The sequence below is a fragment of the Platalea leucorodia genome (assembly GCF_965183815.1).
Source record: "Platalea leucorodia genome assembly, chromosome: 13".
In the NCBI taxonomy this organism is placed as follows: domain Eukaryota; kingdom Metazoa; phylum Chordata; class Aves; order Pelecaniformes; family Threskiornithidae; genus Platalea; species Platalea leucorodia.
The window spans coordinates 5,268,004-5,288,796 of NC_138835.1; the positions used below are offsets into that span (position 1 = coordinate 5,268,004).

At 35.4% G+C, this 20,793-nt stretch overlaps 1 protein-coding gene across 7 annotated transcripts in view; it reads left to right on the top strand.

Moving 5' to 3' along the window:
• Window positions 1-20,793, top strand: part of ITCH (itchy E3 ubiquitin protein ligase) — a 63,614-nt gene that overhangs the window by 36,453 nt on the left and 6,368 nt on the right. For 6 of the 7 annotated variants that reach the window (XR_014229695.1, XM_082326333.1, XM_082326331.1 and 3 more), the window contains 13 exons: window positions 1,151-1,320; window positions 2,508-2,742; window positions 3,605-3,700; window positions 5,011-5,185; window positions 6,159-6,225; window positions 8,751-8,835; window positions 10,228-10,356; window positions 11,058-11,130; window positions 12,097-12,168; window positions 14,259-14,347; window positions 15,037-15,196; window positions 15,477-15,610; window positions 19,505-19,645. Coding sequence is in view for 6 of the 7 variants with exons in the window: in XM_082326333.1 (XP_082182459.1) it covers window positions 1,151-1,320; window positions 2,508-2,742; window positions 3,605-3,700; window positions 5,011-5,185; window positions 6,159-6,225; window positions 8,751-8,835; window positions 10,228-10,356; window positions 11,058-11,130; window positions 12,097-12,168; window positions 14,259-14,347; window positions 15,037-15,196; window positions 15,477-15,610; window positions 19,505-19,645 (1,626 nt within the window). In the remaining variant the exon portion in view is untranslated. The remainder of the gene's footprint in view (window positions 1-1,150; window positions 1,321-2,507; window positions 2,743-3,604; window positions 3,701-5,010; window positions 5,186-6,158; window positions 6,226-8,750; window positions 8,836-10,227; window positions 10,357-11,057; window positions 11,131-12,096; window positions 12,169-14,258; window positions 14,348-15,036; window positions 15,197-15,476; window positions 15,611-19,504; window positions 19,646-20,793) is intronic. The other variant, XM_082326334.1, reaches the window with a different exon arrangement.

Consider the following 20,793-nt stretch of genomic DNA (forward strand, 5'->3'; position numbering starts at 1 on the left):
AGCCAACTGGTCAAATACACTAAAGATAAAAGGTTACACTTTTGACTTTAATATTCAAACAACAGCAGTATGCTTTCTGGGACTGAGAAAACCTAGGCTATAGCTCTTACAAACTTCAGATCACTAATGGTTTGTACACTCTTTCATAGTCGTTTACTTTGGGGCTGGTGTGGTATGGTATGAATTATGTGCACCACACCTTGTATAGAGCAAAAGTGTGTTTGACAATGATATTGAGGTCAAATGTACATGATGGTACTTGATTTTCTATGACTTGTGATTTACTTAGGCTTACCTACTGGTTTTTATTTTGTGTACATTTAAAGGAATGTAATTTTAGAGGTACTGGGCTGAAACTGTAACCTATGATTTTATTACTGATAGCCTATGTACTTGACCTGTCAATCCACTAAAATTTTAGTTGACAATCTTTTTATTTTGCTCAACATATCCTGAAAATAAAATGCTTTAGAAGTAAAGATGTAGGTACCTGTAACTCTGCTTAAGGGAGCTACAAATATATCAGAATAATACACTGCTAGGTATAACTGAACAGTACAGAATGGGTGAGTACTGCTATTTAGTTTCTTAATTCTTGTAAAGTTGAGAAGCTTATAGTCATAGATGTTGGTCAAAACTTTAATGTTTAGTCCTAAATTCTCCAGCCCTTTCCAGAATTGAGTTTAGGGGGAAAAATAGTGTATGTGTAATTAATTTTTCTAAAAATTTGAAGCATTCTGTGTGTTCTGAGCGTATGCTAGCCCTGTGGAGCAAATGCACACAGGCTGTTCTCAGGTCTTAAGCTTCCCATCTGATTAGAGACAAGCGGAGTTCACAGGCGGAAATAGCTCAGCAGCAGAATTCAGAGCCTGGGCCTAAAGGCAGGTGTATCGAGTTGGGAAATGAGAGAGGAGAAATCAGCGACAGATATGTTATATACATCTATTTCACAACCTTTTCATCAGTTTAGGTTTCATATACCTCAGGAGATAAACTGTTAGTATGTTTATACAGACATATAGGTTCTTACAATTATTATGAATGTGAGAATCTCAGCTAGTCATACCTTACATTCTGGTGTCTTCCATAAAGTTTAATGTCATCCATACACTATTAGAACAGTTCTCCTTTCTGTCTTTTCCTGCAAAAGGACTAACTCAAATGGCCTTGAAAGCTGTGAAGACGCTTCTCCCAATGAAAACAAGACTGTTAATGGCAGTGATTCTCCATTACTCACAAATGGAAACTGCAAACCTTCTAGACCTCCCAGGCCTTCTAGACCACCTCCACCCACTCCCCGCAGACCCGCTTCAGTAGCTGGTATGTATTCTAGGGCCAGACATTCATTTCAAAGCTGCACACTCTTTGAATGAACATAGCTGTTGCTGATGCTGATTTTTAACTACATTTTTTCGTGGTAAATTCTTTGGCGGATAATTTCCGAAGGACTATTTTTTAGCTTGCATTCAGTACATTTTGTTTAATTATTGTTCCTATTATTAGAAATTTTTTCCTTCCATGTCTGCTAAGTAATGGTTGCAGTGATACTGCTACATATAGTGGAGACCGAAAGAACACAAGTGAATGCTACTACTGCGCTAAGACATCCACTGAGTTTGAGGCTTGAGATGCAATCTACTGAAGGACTCACAGAACCGTCTCAAGTTGATAATACTGGGTTTTGAAATACTAGTTATTTGTTTCTACAATTCTAGTTAAATTCTGTGAAATAGCAGCGCTTAAAACATTCATTACTCTTTTGCACTGAAATGGATAGATTTTTTTTTTTATTTTATCTGATTATTTAAAAACTAGAGAATTTTAAGACAAGTAGTCCTGAAAAGTTAGTTGATGTTTTTAGGGTAGCTCTTTTACCCCCGTATACTGCAGTCTGTTTCAGTAGTCTCATTATTACAATTGATAAATGCTGAGTCTGGATGGGAAAATGCGATACAGTAATTACTTTAAAAGATTAATCCACTGTAGTTCAGTAATAAGGCCTGACTTGTATACAACTTTTAATCCCACCCACCAAACGGCATTCAGAAAAAAATGAAAAAGTTTAAAGAATGTACGTATTCCCCTCCCATTCCCATAATTTCTTTCCATGCAATGTTGAATCTCTTCTTGAAAATTTTATGCTTATTATCTTTTTAAATTATTATTCCAAATAAATGGAAAATAATTAACTCATCAATGCAAGAAAGGGGTTTTTTGTTTATAATCGTTTAGCATTTACAGAATGCAGAGAACTTGCTTTGGTAAATATGATTTATTCTATCAGAAATATAAAAATTGCACCATTGATGGCAGTTCTTGGATTAAAGCATTTTTTACAATGTGAGACAAAATTGCTTTTTAGTTTTTATGTAAGCTGTAAAATGTGGCTGTATGTGTGCACTTGGAAATACCAGCTCTTGCACGTTTACTTTTGTGATTTACAACTAGAATAGATTGGTGGTAAATATCAGTTAAAGGCTTTTTTCCTTCTGTTTTTGACATCATAGCAAGCGTAAATGGTTCTTCGTCCGTATCCACAGAAAATGATGGGGCCAGTGCAGGATCACTGGCAGGTACAGCTGCAAATACATCTTCAGAACAGAGCCCTGAGGGGGCAACAGCTGCAACAACAGCTCCTGCAACTGCTGCACTCACCACACCTCCAGTATCAAGACAAGTCCAGCCAGTAAATCCTCCACCTCAGGCACTTACTACAGTCAGTCAAGGCCCTCTTCCACCTGGGTACGAGTTTAGTGATTTGGTTTTGTTTGGTTGGTTTTTTTGTGGTATCATTTCTGGTTTTACTGTATTTTACTTACAGTAGGTGTAACAAAACATTCATAACATCTGCCTTTTGCTGCATGACAAAAGTTGCCCCAGATATTAATTTGGAGGTTTTCATAACTGCCTTAATTTGCAGGAGGTTGAACCGAAAGGTAGAAGAGGTCTGAATTACCTCTCTTACTCACAGGATAACTGTGAAATATAAAAGCAGTCTTGAAAACATCGGTTGTTGCTTTATCATTTTGATTTCAACAGAAATGGCAAATTAGCATACTTTTTTCCCTGCGATGTTACGTTTGATGCAAATACAGGGGTAAGTCGGTATCCCAAATGCTGCATATGCAGAAAATGTGACCAGTGCCCTTATGATAAACTCTGCATATATGTGATCTATGCAAAATTTACATATTTTAAGGATTTAAATTGAATTAATGTTACTCTAAAAGAGGATTATGCTCTATAGATGATTCTGTTCAACAGGTTATTGATATACTTGATATTGAATACAAAACTTGGCTTCATTGCTTGCTAAAGTTGTATGTGTAGGCATGAATTTTGGCTTCAGTTTCCCAGAAACTAAAAGTGGTCATGTAGAACTTTTTTTGTATTCTAGTTGACATAGAAATACTGTTAATAGGAACATTGTACCACTGTATATTGTGCAGCATTTTGGTGCATCTCATGAATCAAATGTTTGTTTCAAGCATTTTATTTAGAAATAAGCGTTTTATGAAAACAAACGTTTCTCATCTTTATACTGTAGATGAATGATTGGAGTAGTTTGATCTGGAGGAAGATAAAAATATTGTTTTATTTTCAGTTGGGAGCAAAGAGTAGACCAACATGGTCGAGTATACTATGTAGATCATGTTGAAAAAAGAACAACGTGGGATCGGCCAGAGCCTCTTCCTCCAAGGTGAGCCAGGATAAGTCATATAATTATCTAGGATACCTGGATTTTTCAGAAATTAGTTGACTGACAGTTTACTAAAGCTAGAAAGCATGTTTGTAAATAGAAATGTGAACCCAGTGCAAACAATTGCTTCAGGTTGTCTCCAAGGAATTCTGCAAAAATGCATAGTACATAGTATGTAAAAGAGTTGAATGTTAAAAATAACAGAATCTGAATTTCCTGTCAAAGATTAAGCAAGTGCATCTTCACTGAGGAACGGATTTAAGTTAAAGACAGTAGACACCCCCAACTGTAGGAGAGAACCAAAACCACAGCAAAGTATTTTGGGATTGAGGTAACTATCAGCTTAAGCAAGAATGCCCTTGGTTACCTCTTTATCCTGAGGTTACTGTTTGCAATCCTTTGATCTTGTCTCAGGGTTCCCAGCTGCTAATTTACTGTGCTCTTAAAAAACAGCTTTGGTTATTAGGTTTTTCCAGCTGTTAGCATCAGAACAGCCAGTGATGTTAGTCTCTGCATGGAAGTTGTGTTCACGTTTGTTCTATGTTTCTTATTTAAAAAAAAAAGTAAGAAAGAAAAAAAAAGTAAGAAAAAAAAGTAAGAAAAACATAAGAATTATTCTGTAGCACTTCATTCATACTGAAGTGGTTCTCATAAAGGGAACCCACCTGTCATATTCAATTTATTTTGAACTCTCTGAAAGGATTGACTAGTGTATTACTTAAACTTATTCAGAATGGTAGTGTTTTCACTCAAGTTTTGTAAATAGTACTGATTTCATATGAACTGAAAATTAATTAAAAAAAAAACCAAACAAACAAAAAACAAACAAAAAACCCCCAACCCAAACCAAAACAAAAAACAAACAAAAACCCTGTGCCCACACCTTCCTTTTCTGCCAAATTAGAGTGTGAGGAAATCTTGCATTGTACAGCCCAACTCTCAGGGTATGTGCTGTCTTTTTAGAAGAAACCAGCAGACTATTGTTGCATGGGTTGGGCAGGATAAATGCAGTAATGACAGTATAGTACTGACAGTGGTTTGTGTAGCTCTTGAAAACTATTTCAAAAAATCCTGGAATTACAGTAAATGGAATGAGTCTGACTTGGTATAGTGTGTGACAAAAATGATTCTCATCAAACAATTTTAGCTCTTACATAGTTTTAGTGGAGAGGAAAAGGAGAGAAAAATGTCTGCTGATGAGCCCATGCTTTATATCCACTTCCAACATACTGCCTGTCTAACTGAAAGTGCTTCTGAGCCCTTTAAAGTGTCTGCTATTGAGAACTGTTGCTTGTAATTTTTTTCAAAAGCTGGGAGCGACGAGTTGACAACATGGGGAGAATTTATTATGTTGACCACTTCACTAGAACAACAACGTGGCAGAGACCAACACTAGAGTCTGTCCGAAACTATGAGCAGTGGCAGCTTCAGCGCAGTCAGCTTCAAGGAGCTATGCAGCAATTTAACCAGAGATTTATTTATGGGGTAAGGAATATAATGATTACTATAAAGGTTAAGTAAGAGAGGTCTCTTTTTCAAATTTTAAATGCATTAGTCTCTCTTCTGCATATTGAAAATATATACGTATTTGGGTTTTGGGCATGTTTGTGGGTGACTTCTCTATAAAGATACCAGGCTTTGCTATGGTTTATTCTTTATGATAATATAGTATCTTTGTGTGTGTAGCATGGCAGGAAGTAATAATTGGTAACCTTAGTTCATGTCCTTGCAATGACTGGAGGCAGCACATATTTTTTTTTTTTATTTGTCAGCTAAATATAGGTGGAGTTCTTCGATAAAATTTATGTACAATATTGATAAAAGCCATGTTTCAAAACAAACTACAGCTTAGTAATAAGCTGGTTTACTTTTATTGTGTCTTGTATTGGCTTGGCCAAAGACCTGGAAAGTAAGCAGTCTCACAGGACATGTATTTCTGCTTTCGGTAAAATGAAATATGCACAATTAATGTTATGAAAGCAGGGAAATTAAAAATAATTCTTCCAGAATTTTACATCCATTGTTTACCTCTGAATAGTAGACTTTAGATAACTCTGACTCATGCTACAAGTTTATCAAGAATGGTGTACATTCTAAATTTGCTGTATGTGTAGAGAATAATAATGGACCACATAAACAGTGGTCGGGAGAACTGTACTGAATGCAGGAATGAAGCGGTTTATTTTCTCATTGTTTTGGGTGCTACTGTACTAATTTCCCTTCTGCGTAGGCAGGGGCACTAAACAAAGAATAATTTTCTTGGCAGTATAGTTAATTAAGCATGCCAAGGTCTGTAAAATAGGCCTCCTATGTGGAGAAAAATAAATCGCTGGCATCTTTGCTTATATGTAACATTAACAAAAATGCATTTACTTCAATAATTCATGATGGCTGTGGTAGAACATCTGGAAAGCAAATGACTAGTCATTAATGCGCCATTTGTTTGTGTGACTTGCAGAACCAGGACTTTTCATCCACACAGAACAAAGAGTTTGATCCTCTTGGCCCCCTGCCACATGGATGGGGTAAGACTGACTTGAAAGTGTTTTGTAATGCAATGTAATTAAACATTAAAGCATACTTCTGCCAAATTATTTTGTCAGCTGTTCTAGGCTAGTTTTTTAAAATGAAAATCTGGATTAAAAATCTTTTAAATCTAATCAAATGTGCTGTTAAAACAGAGTCCTGACAAGGATGTGCAATTTCAAAGTAGATTAGAAACTATAAAGTATTCTGGTTTACACCCTGTAACTATCATAATAGCTTCTTTCACACTGTCATCCTTTTTTTACTACTTTGATTAGTGAAGATTCCCCTGCCCCCTATCCCGTTCCTGCCAAATCAGACTCTAAATCCCCTCTAAATCAGACTGCCAAATTCTCTCTCCAAGCCAATTCCTAGAGGGTATTGTTGGTCTGAAAATGTTTTTTTATAATGACAACTAACAACTTCTTGACTTGCCCCTCTCCCTGGAATAAATTTGGGTTTGTACTTTCCAGGGTTAACAATGTACTGTTCATATAAGGGGTGTGTGTGTTCGTGTGTGTGTGTGTGATGGTTTAACCCCAGCCAGCAACTAAGCACCACACAGCTGCTGGTTCACTCCCCCCTGGTGGGATGGGGGAGAGAATCAGAAGGGTAAAAGTGAGAAAACTTGTGGGTTGAGATAAAGGAAGTTTAACAGGTAAAGCAGAAGCCGCGCACACAAGCAAAGCCAAACAAGGAATTCATTCACTACTTCCCATGGGCAGGCAGGTGCTCAGCCATCTCCAGGAAAGCAGGGCTCCATCACGCGTAACGGTTACTTGGGGAGACAAACGCCATCACTGCGAACGTCCCCCCCTTCCTCCTTCTTCCCCCAGCTTTATATGCTGAGCATGATGCCATATGGTGTGGGACAGCCCTGTGGTCAGCTGGGGTCAGCTGTCCTGGCTGTGCCCCCTCCCGACTCCTTGTGCACCCCCAGCCTGCTCGCTGGTGGGGTGGGGTGAGAGGCAGAAAAGGCCTTGACTCTGCGTAAGCACTGCTCAGCAGTAACTAAAACATCCCTGTGTTATCAACACTGTTTTCAGCACAAATCCAAAACATAGCCCCGTACTAGCTACTATGAAGAAAATTAGCTCTACCCCAACCAAAACTAGCACAGAGGTGTACAAAAATGTAAGTGTAAAACTAATTTCTGGTGTGACTATCAAGCAGGTATGAGAATTCAAGTTTCATGATACATAGGCAAAGTTCTCAGAATTGTATAATCTCAAAGCAAGTAATTACTTGGCAGAATTAGACCTGGGTTTTTGGCTTGTTTGTTTTTCAGACATAACATTTGGATTTTTAGTTCTGGTATTGATGCAATTTCATACCATAAAATTGTTGTTCCCCTCACCTGTGCTCTGTTGCATAACTTATATAACATTTCAAAGAAATTTCTTTAGGCTGGCATTGCCCAGGAAACAACAAAACTGAGTTTCCACATCGTGTTGAATTCTGCTATCAGTGTAACTCTCATAGACAAGTGTCTACTTCCAGACTTCTCTTGTAAACTGAAGCTTTTTACCCGGGGTAGTCAGATTTTGGCCTGTTTTTGTCATTTGTATTCTATATTCTGTATTTCTCTTGCAACACTAAATAAAAATTGCATAAAGAGCTTCAGAATGGCACAGAAGACCAAGCTGGGGCACTTAATAAGCTTTGTTCAATCATGAGCATACACTAAACTATCTGAGAGAAAATATAAATGTATTTTCTTGGAAAATGCATTGATCTTTTTTTATTCCCTGCTCATAATTTGAATATGAAGCCCTTGTACTTTCTTGATACTTGTGTATATGTCTGTTACCTATTTTGTGTTTACTGTCTATTTTGCTTGTAAGGTATGTCACAATAATCGAAGAAACTGGAATTTCCTGTGGAGAAAACAGCTTGCATTTTTTCTTTCTTCCAATTAATTTTTCCTACAATTGAAAAATAAATAGCATAGTAATGGATCTTAAGATGGAAATTTTAACTTCATCAATATTTTAATCCATATAAATTTTTAACTTGCAAAAATACTGAAAAACCTTTTTAAAAAGTGCAAGCAGTAGGCCAATAGATCTAGTGAAGGTAAATCTCCTGTGATGAGCTACTTCCTTCACGCAAATGTTTATATTGTTGTTATGATGCCCAGAATCTCTCTTGTGGTCAGGATTGTTGGTATAAGCAGTGCAGGCAGAGATAGCTGAGCTTTTCAGGGTAAGAATTGGGATATAAAGAACTTACCTATGAACACCATTAAGTGCAGCTTTTCACCAAGGATAGGGGATGGTGCAGTTTCGTATGACTGTTAGCAGTCAGTAGTATTAAGACAGGTTCCTGTTTGTGAATAGCCTGTTACGGAATAATGTCAATGAAAGGAAAAAGATGTTGAGGCAAAGGAGGTGCAGAGAAACCTGAAGACAGTAGAGGCTGTGGCAGGGTCTGTTGATTGATTTTATTTATTTATTTCGTTTTATGTAGTCTCAGCAATACATTAAGCAGGTATTGAAATTTTTTTCCTTTTGCATTTTTGCAGAAAAGAGAACTGACAGCAATGGCAGAGTGTATTTTGTCAATCACAACACACGAATCACTCAGTGGGAAGATCCCAGGAGTCAGGGGTAAGAAATCAGTTGCAGCTTCATGTAAATCTGGAATGAAAATGTAACCAAGTAGTGAGACTGAGAGCTAGGAAATGCTGCACACAGCTGAAAAATGGACTGTCCTACACAAACTTCAGACAGCCTATTAAAATATTAAAAGATACTAGCCAAAATGGAAACTGTCAAAATGTTACTTGGTAATAGTAGAATTACCAGGAAAGTCTTGGTCAACAGCAATTAGTTCATTCCCCAGAACAGCTTCTACTCTTTTTATAAGAAAGACACACATGTCTAAACATTTGTATCATTGGGGAAGGGAGGGATTTCTTTCATACGGTGGTAGCATAGTGCAGAGGATCCTGCATAAGAAGTTGATTATTCCTAGACAGCGAATAGCTAAGAGACAGAAAGAAGACACATTTGAAAATCTGCAGTACCCCTCCTCACACCTTTTAAAAAAAAAAATTAAAAGGAGAGAGAGAGAGGCAGAAAGAGAACTTGAGGCACTACTCAAAGTACTGGAGTACTGTTTATTTCAGGCTCTGGTCACTCTGACTCTTTGAGGTAGGGAATGTAGGCAGGAAATTGAAGGTGAAGGGTGTTCAATCCCAGCTCCTCCTGTTTGAGCTGAAAATTTCCATTTGGTGAAGCAACTTCATCTGTCCTCTATAGAGAAGGAGTAAGAGGAAGGCGAGTGGAATAGCCTAGTATGTGTGGAGGGGTAATAGCTGTAGCTAGAGATGACAACTTCCATCCCAGTCACATATGCAGCAGCTGACTGTGTGGAGAACACTTACTACAACCCAACAACCAAATGTGCTGGCTTCACAGTTAGAAATGTGGTCCTACAATGTAGTTCTATGGAGGGAAGTCACTCTGAGAGCATTTTGGAGTGATACTACTCAGGTTTTCCAAATATATTGAGAGCTATTTTTGTTTATACCAAAATTGAGTTGGAAGTTGTCAAAAAATTATACAAGACCAGTATTTGCATTTTCTTTTATTTTTGTCATTCTGAAACTCTTTAAGTTTTTGGCTACTGTGATTATACATGAGGTACCAAGAGCTACTTATTAAAATTATGTCAGTTTTTGAGTAAAAACCTAACAGAAGATAAAATTCTGTTGTTTAAGTGGAGGAAACATCGATAAATCTTGCTTACTTAAGTTTCTATTTGCTGTTATTCCAGGTAGTGCAACCAAATGAGTTAATGTTTATTTAAACAGTCATTTTAGTCTAATTGAGAGCATGAAAATCTAAGAGGAAAAAAAGGCAAAATAAATATTCAATGGGAAGGTTCTCAAGCTGTAGTTTTCTAGATCTGCCAAAATTTTTTACTGTCTCGGGTCTTGTTCAATTGAATTAATGTATTAAGTTGATCGGTTACCATATATTTTCTTGTATCCGTAGTCAATTAAATGAGAAACCCTTACCAGAGGGCTGGGAAATGCGATTTACTGTGGATGGTATTCCATATTTTGTGGATCACAATAGAAGAACCACTACATATATAGATCCCCGCACGGGCAAGTCTGCTCTGTAAGTGTTTTTAACGTTCTACTAAGTTTTCAAAAGTGAAGTTTAGCACGGATCTTTTTTGAAAGTTTTTTTTTTCTTTGTACGTTTTTTATGCAGAAAGTTTTACATGTAGTAACACTTCTGCATTTTCTGGGGTTTTTGGGGGGGTTTTTTGTTGTTTTTTTTTTTTTCATCCACTGATAACTGTCCCTGAAGAAGGCAGTGGTTTGAACACTTTAGAATCCTTGCCAAGTACTACATAAGATCTGAGGGTAATGGAGGAGCTTCATCACTACTATTGATGACCAGATCCCTTCCTTCCAGTTACTAGTCTTTCTTTTGAAAAGTACACTCAACCCTTTCTTTCCTGTATTTTTAGGAACCAGAATGTTGTTAAAATCAGAATTTAACTCCCAACTTAAATTACCTTAAATTAACTGTCATCCCATCCTTATTTACAGTTCCCCTCTTTTTTACAGTTAATAATCAGATACTGTTGAAAAAGTAATGTGTATGCACTCAACAATTTACAAAGGAAGATATTTTTTTTAGTTTAAAACCAAGAAAACTTATACCCCAAAATCAAAAAATGTGAGTAAGCATCTTCCAACTAGATAGCCAACTAAACCATACAACTGTGTAACTAATACATTAGCAGGCTTTTACTTAAATCACAGAAACACTTTTTTGAAATTCAGGTTTTTTTCTCCTTTTGGTTGCAGAGACAATGGACCCCAGATAGCTTACGTGCGCGATTTCAAGGCAAAGGTCCATTATTTCAGATTCTGGTGTCAGGTATGGATTCATTTCTTGGGAATGTTTGTTTGAATTTTTGGGTTTTGCTTACATGCTTTAAATGAACTCCTCAATGCCTTGCAAGTAAAGATAATCAAACTACTTTAAGGTTAAAGGTGAGTTAAATTAGGAGGGAGTAAATACAGGATTTGTATAAACTCATGTAAGCTTTAAAGCTAGGTACGCTATGGCTTTAAAACCTTTTAGAATAAAGGAAAACATCAGTGTAGCTACTTTATTTTTAAAGTGGTGGGTTTCAGAATAGTGTTTTCTTTCTGCTGTTAATAAGGGAATATATGGAGGCACAGTATTTTTACAGTTAATACAAGATCTGTTTTCTGCACAAATACATACTTTTGGAAGAAAATACAGGGCATTTGACAAAGAACATGCATGTCTAAATATTGAAGAAGATACTGTGTTGCATGTTAACATGTTCTAATATAATATCAAATTCCAGTGTGTCAGTCTTGGTCCTCTATGTATATCAAAAAACTAAGGAACTTCGTGTTTAGGAAAAAGTCTTAGGTTTAAATGTTCCAGTTTTCAAGAGTCAATGAATTAGCCTTTGAAAAATAATAGAGAAACTAGCCTATTTTTTCACTTTGAATTTTGTGCAGAATAGATTTTCTAATTTTTTATTAAATTCTGGGGTAGAAAGCCTTGCTGACTTAGAATGCTATTGATCTTAATATCTTCCGATGTCTTACAAGAGTACAGTATTTGAACCTGCTCTAAGCAGGATCTGGAGGCATGTATACTTCACTGTAGATACCAATATTGGAAGCAATTTGTTCTTGGATTAGATTACACTTCAAGTATCTTGATTACTGGGTTTGTTTTATATGGATTAGTGAAATTCAACTGTACCTCTTAAAACAATATATACAACAAATAATAGTCCAAACTCAGTATTAGAAACTTTAAGTGATTGCACACTTCACCTCTAAAAAAATCTCCTTTCAGCAACTGGCAATGCCACAACACATAAAGATTACAGCGAGCAGAAAAACATTATTTGAGGACTCTTTTCAACAGGTATTGTATTAAAACATGTTAGTAGTGGGCATGAAAAGTTGAGTTGATTAAATTTATTGTCACATGTCATTCTTGATCCTTTGACACCTTGCTAATGTTATTTTAAGTGACACTAACAAAAAAATACTAGTTTAATGGTTAGGATACATTCAGACTTATATATTAAAAGATCATGCTAAAACGTGAAGTTCTGGCTCTAAAGACTGATTCATCTGACAGAGAAGGTGATTTTTTTTTTTTTATTTTTCCTCATTATTCATTAAAATCTGAGTTAATTTTGAGGGCAGCGCTGTGGCAAAGCAGCTCCCCATTCTCAGGAAGTTTTCATGTTGTGCTTATGTTTGTTGGCACATTTTTCCTGACAGTGTGTTATGTAAGCATGGGCTATGTACCAAAATATATTGTTGATCTTAGTCTGAGTGTTAGGGGTCTTTAAATGAGTAATAAAATGGTTAGAAGAAAACAAAAATTATTAATTCTATTTAGATTATTAGTAGCAAAATTCTTGTTAATGTCTACAGATCTAAACCATGGTTAAAATTTGTTCCTATACAATATTTTCAAGTGCTTTTGAATTTTATGTTTACTTTTTTGAATATTCATTGTGGCAACAAATCACTGCTGTTGCTTGTTAAATTGAAGCCAAAACTAGCTCTTTGTCAGTCTAATAAGATACATAGAAACAGGATTGGAAGTGCACAGAACAATTCCTCTTGACAGATACTCCTCTTGGCCACTTCTGTATTTTTCTGTCTTAAAAGTAACTTAAGAAAATACAGACCTTATCTAAGAAGATAGGAACTTTAAGCTTCCTCTGTCCCTAGCTGAATTTTTTTGTCTTCCTATATGTCTTCAGGCTTCATTTCTTGTAGGAATTATCACAGATGTGTCAAGCCAGGAAATGTGAACAAATAGAATAGTGTGTTTTGAGACAAATATATTTTAAATGAGGATTAATGCTTTCTTGTTAAAATTACTGTAAACGGGCTTAGCAGAAGCAACAAATAGTGCAGTTGGTTAGTCTTTTCTTTTGGAATGGCGATGTCTTCAAATGAAAGGGGTTAGAGGGGACAAAATAAATTCTGTAACTGAAAGTTAGCTCCAGCCTTATTTCTAAAATTGCACTTGGTCCTTTTACAGTAACTGTAGAGGTAATGAAATTACACTGTACTGGAAAGAATCAAGAGATAGATTATGTAATTATGTAAACAACAGCAAACCTAGGTTTCCTTAGGAAAACAGGGTGCCTTATCAATAATTCAGATGACGTAATCACAAAGACCTGAATTAAATTTTTATGCTTGTTAGTCATTCATCATTTGCAGATATCTCTGTTGGGGTTATAAATTTTTTTGTGATGATTACTACAGACATCTAGGAGAGATTAAAAAATGCAAATCTTGACCCAAATTCTGTCCCTCTCATTGCCAACAAAAACTTAAGGTTCTTGGACACACACACGTGTTATGTGAAATTTATTTATGTAAACCTCTGACAATTGACCAAATCAGCATAATTACATATTTGGTCATTGTATTAAAACCAGCGTTAGTAAAGTTCCTTAGCATCTATGATTCTTCCTAACTTAACAAACAAACCAGCTAGATTTTTATTATCGTCTTCAGGACGTGAAGCTGTAAAATGAAAAAAATATATAATGTATGTTTATTATTGTTTTGTTTCTAATTTATTTCTTTGAGTCCTTGATCATGTCTCTTCATTACTTGTAACTGGGATACCATTCAGTATGGTATTTAACAAATACCAAATTTACTCACTTTGGGCCCGTTATTTATTGGCTGGATTTCTGTCTTATAGACAGGCTGCTGGCCTAAGTATCCAGAGTCTTTAATTTCAGAATTATTATTTCTTTTTCTTTTACATCTTTTGCTTTTTAATGTATGGAAATAGGTTTGCACTAATGCTTCAAATTCCATGAGCATTCCATAAGCAGGTACTTCACATGCTCATAGTTCATTTTATGGTCTGAATTATTAAATGCTATATTGCTTGATAGCAAATAGTAATAAGTCTAGCCAGTGCTTATAGCTGTTTTCTTAAAAAGAATTGATTGTTTTTCTTTTACTAAGATAATGAGCTTCAGCCCTCAGGATCTACGGAGACGTTTATGGGTTATTTTCCCTGGTGAAGAAGGCTTAGATTATGGAGGTGTTGCAAGGTAAACTAAACTGAAATGGCAAAGAATATCTTTTTCTGCAAGTTGTTGGTATGAAGACTTTCCCAAAGTAGATACTTAAACTGCAGTACATTCAAAATATTAGTGAAGTTTGCCTTATCTTTCCTCAGAATATCTGAGGAAGACAGTTCCTTAAGATGCACGCATGTCTTAACTATTTATTAATAGTTATAAATAATAAATTATTATATTATAATAAATTGTTTTCAATTTGCATTAGGAATTACTTTAATCGTCTCAGTGATTAAAGAGATGCACAGTTTACTGAACTACAGTAAGCCTTTGGCACAACCATTAATATCAAAGTAGAAGTTTATTGAAAAAGTGAATAGAAATCTACTTTCAAGTCAAAAGTCTTTACTGTAACGGAGAAGTCCATATATTAATTAGCATTCCCTAAAACCCTAAAGTTTAACTCAGTGGTAGACTTCTAATCTGCTCATTTAGGTAAGGATGTTTTTTATCCAAACCACTGACAGTTGTATATCATTGTAATTTTGGATATTAATTCGTAATTTGGTTAGTTTCAGTTTAGTCCAGCATACTTTCTGGTAAAGAAAGCAAGTTGACTACCTATGTGCTAGCAAGTTCCTAAGTCAACATGAGTTAGCTAAAGTAATTTCAAAAGTAATTTATTTTGAAATGTGTTTTTATTGTTTGTGTGATTTCAGGGAATGGTTCTTTCTATTGTCACATGAAGTTTTGAACCCAATGTATTGCCTGTTTGAATATGCAGGGAAAGATAACTACTGCTTACAGATAAACCCAGCCTCTTATATTAATCCAGACCATCTGAAATACTTCAGATTTATTGGAAGATTCATTGCCATGGTAAGTTTAAAAGTAGAAAGAGGTTCTCTCATGTAAATTTCCTATAAATAAATGTTGTACCATCAGACGGATAATTAAACAATTCATTTTTGAGTTGAAACTATTATCAAGTGTTTGAATATAACTACTATTGGTATAAGTTAATTCAGCATATTAGCAGTCATGATATTCTAGGTTAATTCTTTGGTTGTCAAATTTCATTGGTACAGAGTACAGAATGTTGTCATATTAAGTATTCAATCATCCTTTGCATTATTTTGTCTGTTTTCATGTTCTTCAGGCTTTGTTCCATGGGAAATTCATTGACACTGGTTTCTCTCTGCCGTTCTATAAACGTATCCTAAACAAGCCAGTAGGACTCAAGGATTTAGAATCTGTTGACCCAGAGTTTTACAACTCTCTCATCTGGGTAAAGTGAGTTTGACTTGATTTTGTTCTTGAAATAGCAATACAATGTTCTTGATTTTCACTTATGCCAGGAAGTAGGTATAAATTTATTACTAAAAGCCCCACTGGAAGGTGTACTATACCAATTGCAGAGCAGTACTGGAATTTTTACTGTAATTTTAGATACACAAATAATAATTTGATAATGCAAAAGCCTTTCTGATTCATTGAATAATCTGCACAGCATCTTGCATTTCATTTTTACTGTTCTTTAATAAATCTAGCTAGACATTGTACAGATGTGGCAGTCTTGAACACTGTTACAAATAAGATGGCTTGAGTAAATTTTACTGAAACTTTTCAGATAACGGATTAAAAGAAATCAGCAAACATCCACTCAGTGTTTCTCTCTCTAGTACCTAGTTTAGTTAGAAAACATAAAAAGTTTAGTGCTACAATAGTGTGAAATTAAAAACTGTAGTTTATTATTTACGACCACATAATTCTTCTGTCATACCTGAAATTTGACTTAAAGATTAATATTGAAGATGTAATGCTTTAAAGAAGTTAATGCTCCTGCATTTTTCTGGATGTCCTTGGGTTTTTGCTCCAAGCTGAATGATTCAAGACCATTCCTACATATAGCCTTCCATGTATGCATTGTCAGTCATGTGTCTATTCTACATTCATACTTTGAGTCCTCCTTCTCTACTCCTTTGCAGATTCCTCTCCAGAGAGCAGCAAGTAAAAAGGATTTGGAGCTGTAGACCATAATTATTTTGGAATTATGTATTAAAAATATTTTAAGAAATAATTAAAAAAAAAAACAAACTTAGATCTAAAGCATTGTAATTCTGTACTTATTTTATAATAGCAGGACTCCAGGATGTTGTAGTCCATGGTTGATGTGCACCATTTGTTTCAGTAACACAGGTGATTTTCCCTTCCCAACAGTTTAAAACAAAACAAAACAAAACTTAGAAGGGAAAAACAAAAAGACAAATTCAGTTTAAAAGTTTTTGCTTCTGCCATAGTAAAAGCAATTTAGCAGAAAAATTAGTCTTTTTATGTGACTAGAGAGATAAAACATTTTACTTAAGAATCATACAAAACCAGAATAGTTTTAAAAATGCTTTGAGAAATTCATACAAGGTGTGGGGATAGATTGGTTTTTAAAATGCAGAAATAAATATAAAAGACAAGATTGTCATCTCCTGTAGTGTTGAATCTTGGAAGCATTATCTTGCATAACAAGGAGGGGGGAAAGCAGCTCTACAAGATGTTTACAAATTGAGATAGGAATTTTAATTTGGTTTTTGGAAGAGTAGTATGTTCCGTACTCAATGTATGCGCTGCTAAAAGGTGTAGTGAGTTAAAATTCCATTAGTAAAACTTAAAATAGTTACTATTTGAGTAAAGATGCCAGGAAACTGAGAGCTGAAAGGGAAGAAAAGGTCTCAAAGCTGTAAGTCCTGATTTCTGTAATTAAGGAATCCTGTAATCTGTTTTGTAGTCAGAAAATGTACGTATGTTTTTTAAAAAGAAGGGCACTTTTTTGTCATCTTGTGACTCACTGAGTTTTAGAGACCAAGCAAATATGATACTGAAAAATGTAAGTTATGGGGAAGAAATTTGCATTAAATCGTGGGGGAAGCTATTACTGTTGAATGGTTTTCTGACTAAATTGTAACAAGTTGCACATATTACAGTGTTTACTGTATGAACAGTATCAATCTGTTAATATTTTGTGGAAAGTCTAGAGTCAAAGGGTGTTATTTTAAGCCATTATCTGTAGACATAGTTGCATCTTTGCATTTGTGTGTGTAGTGCACATAAGCTGGCCACTTTTCACATTTCAGAGTGAAGGGTTTTCTTTATGACACCCAATAATTGCAAGGTCTTTCAGTCCTGCTCAAGTGTGTTACATTTATTCTGTGTATGGTTCTTTTGGTGCGTATGTAATTTATAATGGTCTAAAAGAGAGCACAGAGGCTTCTGGATGTCAGTATTAGGCTGCTTGTCAATGGCAATAAATAGGGACTTGTTATAGACATTGCAGACTACTTTTCCCCCTCATTTTAATTCAAAGTATGCAGTGCTGCCAGAGATCACCCAGTGGATTGTTGGTGTGAAACTTCCAAGACTGAATTCTTGGGTACCAGCAGCCCCTAATGAAAGATTTTGTCAAAGACAGGAGAAGCCTGCACCTGTAGCAAGAAAGTAGAAAACTCAGAACTTACTGTGAAGAACAACTCTTACATCTCACTCTGTATATGAGGATTTCAAATGACTAAGCTGTGCTGGCTACATATGCTTTTATTAATCTGCACTCAGTGTTTGGGGTTTTTTCTTTTTTTTTTTTTTTTCTTTTTCTTTTTTTTTTTTTTTTAACCACAGAAGAAAGCAATAGGGAAGCTTAAGGCTGTAACAAGAACTTTTCTGAAGGTTGTCTCTGTAGCAAGTATGACCCAAATGTCAGTATTGATTTCTGTAGTGATAAAGAAATCTTCTAGGTTGGAGTCCATGAAAGGCTTTGCCCCTTTGAAAAAACACTTAAGAATATGAAAATTCTGGAGAAGAACCTTCAGACCTCTAAGTACAGAGACCCAAACTTTGGGGGGATGGAATAGATGACCTTTAAAGGTCCCTTCCATCCCAAAGCATTCTATAATATGATCCTATGATTCAAGTTTAGTATAGTTGAGCCTACTTATCTGTAATGCTGATGAAGTTATCCTATGACTACAGATTTGTAGGGGAAAAAAGTCATGTCTCTCAGGGTGGATAATTTTGTTCCTCACCAAAAAAACAAATTTTATAGCTTTCCAGGAAGCTTTCAGTAGTTTTGAATTTCTTGGTGCTTCTCCTATCAGGTGGCCATTTTTCTTGTTCCCACAATTTTGAAAATTTCACAGAATCATTGAATTTGACCTCTAGAGGTCCCCTCTCTGCTCAAACTGAGCTAGAGCAGGTATCTTTCGTTTTAAAAGGAAGGGGTGATTTTATTTCATCATCTGTCCATCTGAAGCCTTCCCTCCTCATCTGAGATTTAATGCAATAGCATGTATTTTGGAAAGATCAAGTTCAGAAGCACTGTTGCATCACAGTGCTAGATAAACCAGTGGTGTTTTCAAGACTGACATTTCTGTGTTACAGTTCAGGACAAATATCTTGATTTTGCACTTTATTTTTGGGGGAAATGGTCATCAAAACCTCTGCGTATGCAAGTGATTCTTCACTTTACAGAAGCACATATCAACATATAAAAGACAGTGTTGTACCTGTTATTCTCCTGGCTATTAATGCCTGTAAAGAGTATAGAGTTTATTTGAGCAATGTTTGTTGGCTACAGATTGTTTCTATGTTGAAATTTCTAAGAGAATTCCACTTTAGCAGGAGTACTTGTACTTTGTTTACTTAGGAGCTTGGGATGTTTTAGTGTATGCTTACAAAATAGTCCCATAAATATACTGGAGTTGAAGATAATTCATTAAGCATGCAATGTCTTTCTTAGTTACTTTTTATCTGCTATTGTTTGACAAAGCAAAGGCTACGTTTTAACACAGTCCTTATGTTAGCTGTTAGAAGAAGCAATCATGCAATGAAATACACAAAAATGTCATTACTTGAAAAGTTTCTGTATTCCACAGACACTCCGCAGATCATAGTCAGCAGGTAGTTTGTCAGCCCTGTAATTGGTAAATTTAAGGGTACTACTGATCAAAAATTTCTGATCAGGAGTACAATTCGTGTATGCACATTGGTAAAATGAGTCAGTACTTCTTGCAAAACCGTAATTATTGTGTAAGGAACATTTTCTTATCTTGATTATTTAGCTCCAAACCTTTTTCCCTTAAGGTTCTTCATACCCATGTCCTCTACTCAGTACAAGATCTTGACACAGTATTTTTTTCCTTACAGAGAGAATGATATTGAAGAATGTGGCTTGGAAATGTTTTTCTCAGTTGATAAAGAAATTCTAGGTGAAATCAAAAGCCATGACTTGAAGCCAAATGGTAGCAACATTCTGGTCACAGAAGAAAACAAAGAAGAATATATTAGGTAAGAATAAATGAGGATTTTAAAATACTCTTATCTCCGTCATTTTCTTTCTTTAGTTCTAGCAAGAAAAGATTGTCAAACTATGAAATCTGAAGCATTGTTGTAATTCTGTCTCTGAGTAATTGCTGATGTTGGCAACAAGTGGCAATTGTTTGGATATCGCATTTGAAAGAAGAATATTGATAGAAATAAGTTTTTAAAATCCACTTTTCCCAAAGATTATAGTTAGTAGAAGGTCCACTTTTTTCGTAGAGTTATTCAAGTTTAGCAGAACATCATGACAACAAATGTGAATGTCAGGTATTTCATAAAATCGTTGCATATGTTTATTATTGGAATTCTATTGCTTCATAGCCTGCTGATATTCTACCCAGCCATTTATGTTTGGGGTTTTTTTAAACTTAAGAACATTTTTGGATGCTTTTGTGATTATTCTTATTTTTTAAAGATACTTGGGATCGCAACTAGTTTTACCTGAACTGGTCTTACAGTATCATTAGGTCTTGGCATTTGTAACAGGATGGTGTTATGAATGATGTCATAAGTTTGTATTGTCATAAATGAAGGATTATGTTTGCAGTACCAGAATTTCTTAAAGCAATAGGTTAAGAGGAAAGGAGCCTAAGAGTCATAAAAGAATAAAAATGTGAACAGTGACCTGCTTTGCCCTGAAATATCCCCTTCTTCCTCAATGTGCAGCAGTACATAAGCTCTGCTTTAAGGTGTGAACTTCAACATACAAGCTTGGAGGATGTGCTTGCTAAAAAAAAAAAAAAAAAAGTCACACATTGCAGGCACAAAATAAACTGAATCACAGTGGAATTTTCCTTGCTTTCTTACGAGGTGTTCTGTGAAGGCTTCTTTCACGGCAGGGGGTGAGGGAGAAGGGGAGTGGTTTTTGTTTTCATCGCATGAGTAATCTGAAGACATTTCAGTGATTCACAGGAAAGGTAATATTTGCAGAAGAAACATACTGGCATTTTGCAGTTTTGCAAAGTATTAATTTGGGGTTGAAAATAGGGAGGATCTGCAGAAAACCATTCTCTTCTAGTTTCTAGGAACCCAGGGAGAGCTCAGATTCCAGTTTCACTCATATTCTTTGGCTTACTCTGAGTCCTACTTTAAGTTTCCAAAGTTTCTAGGATTGA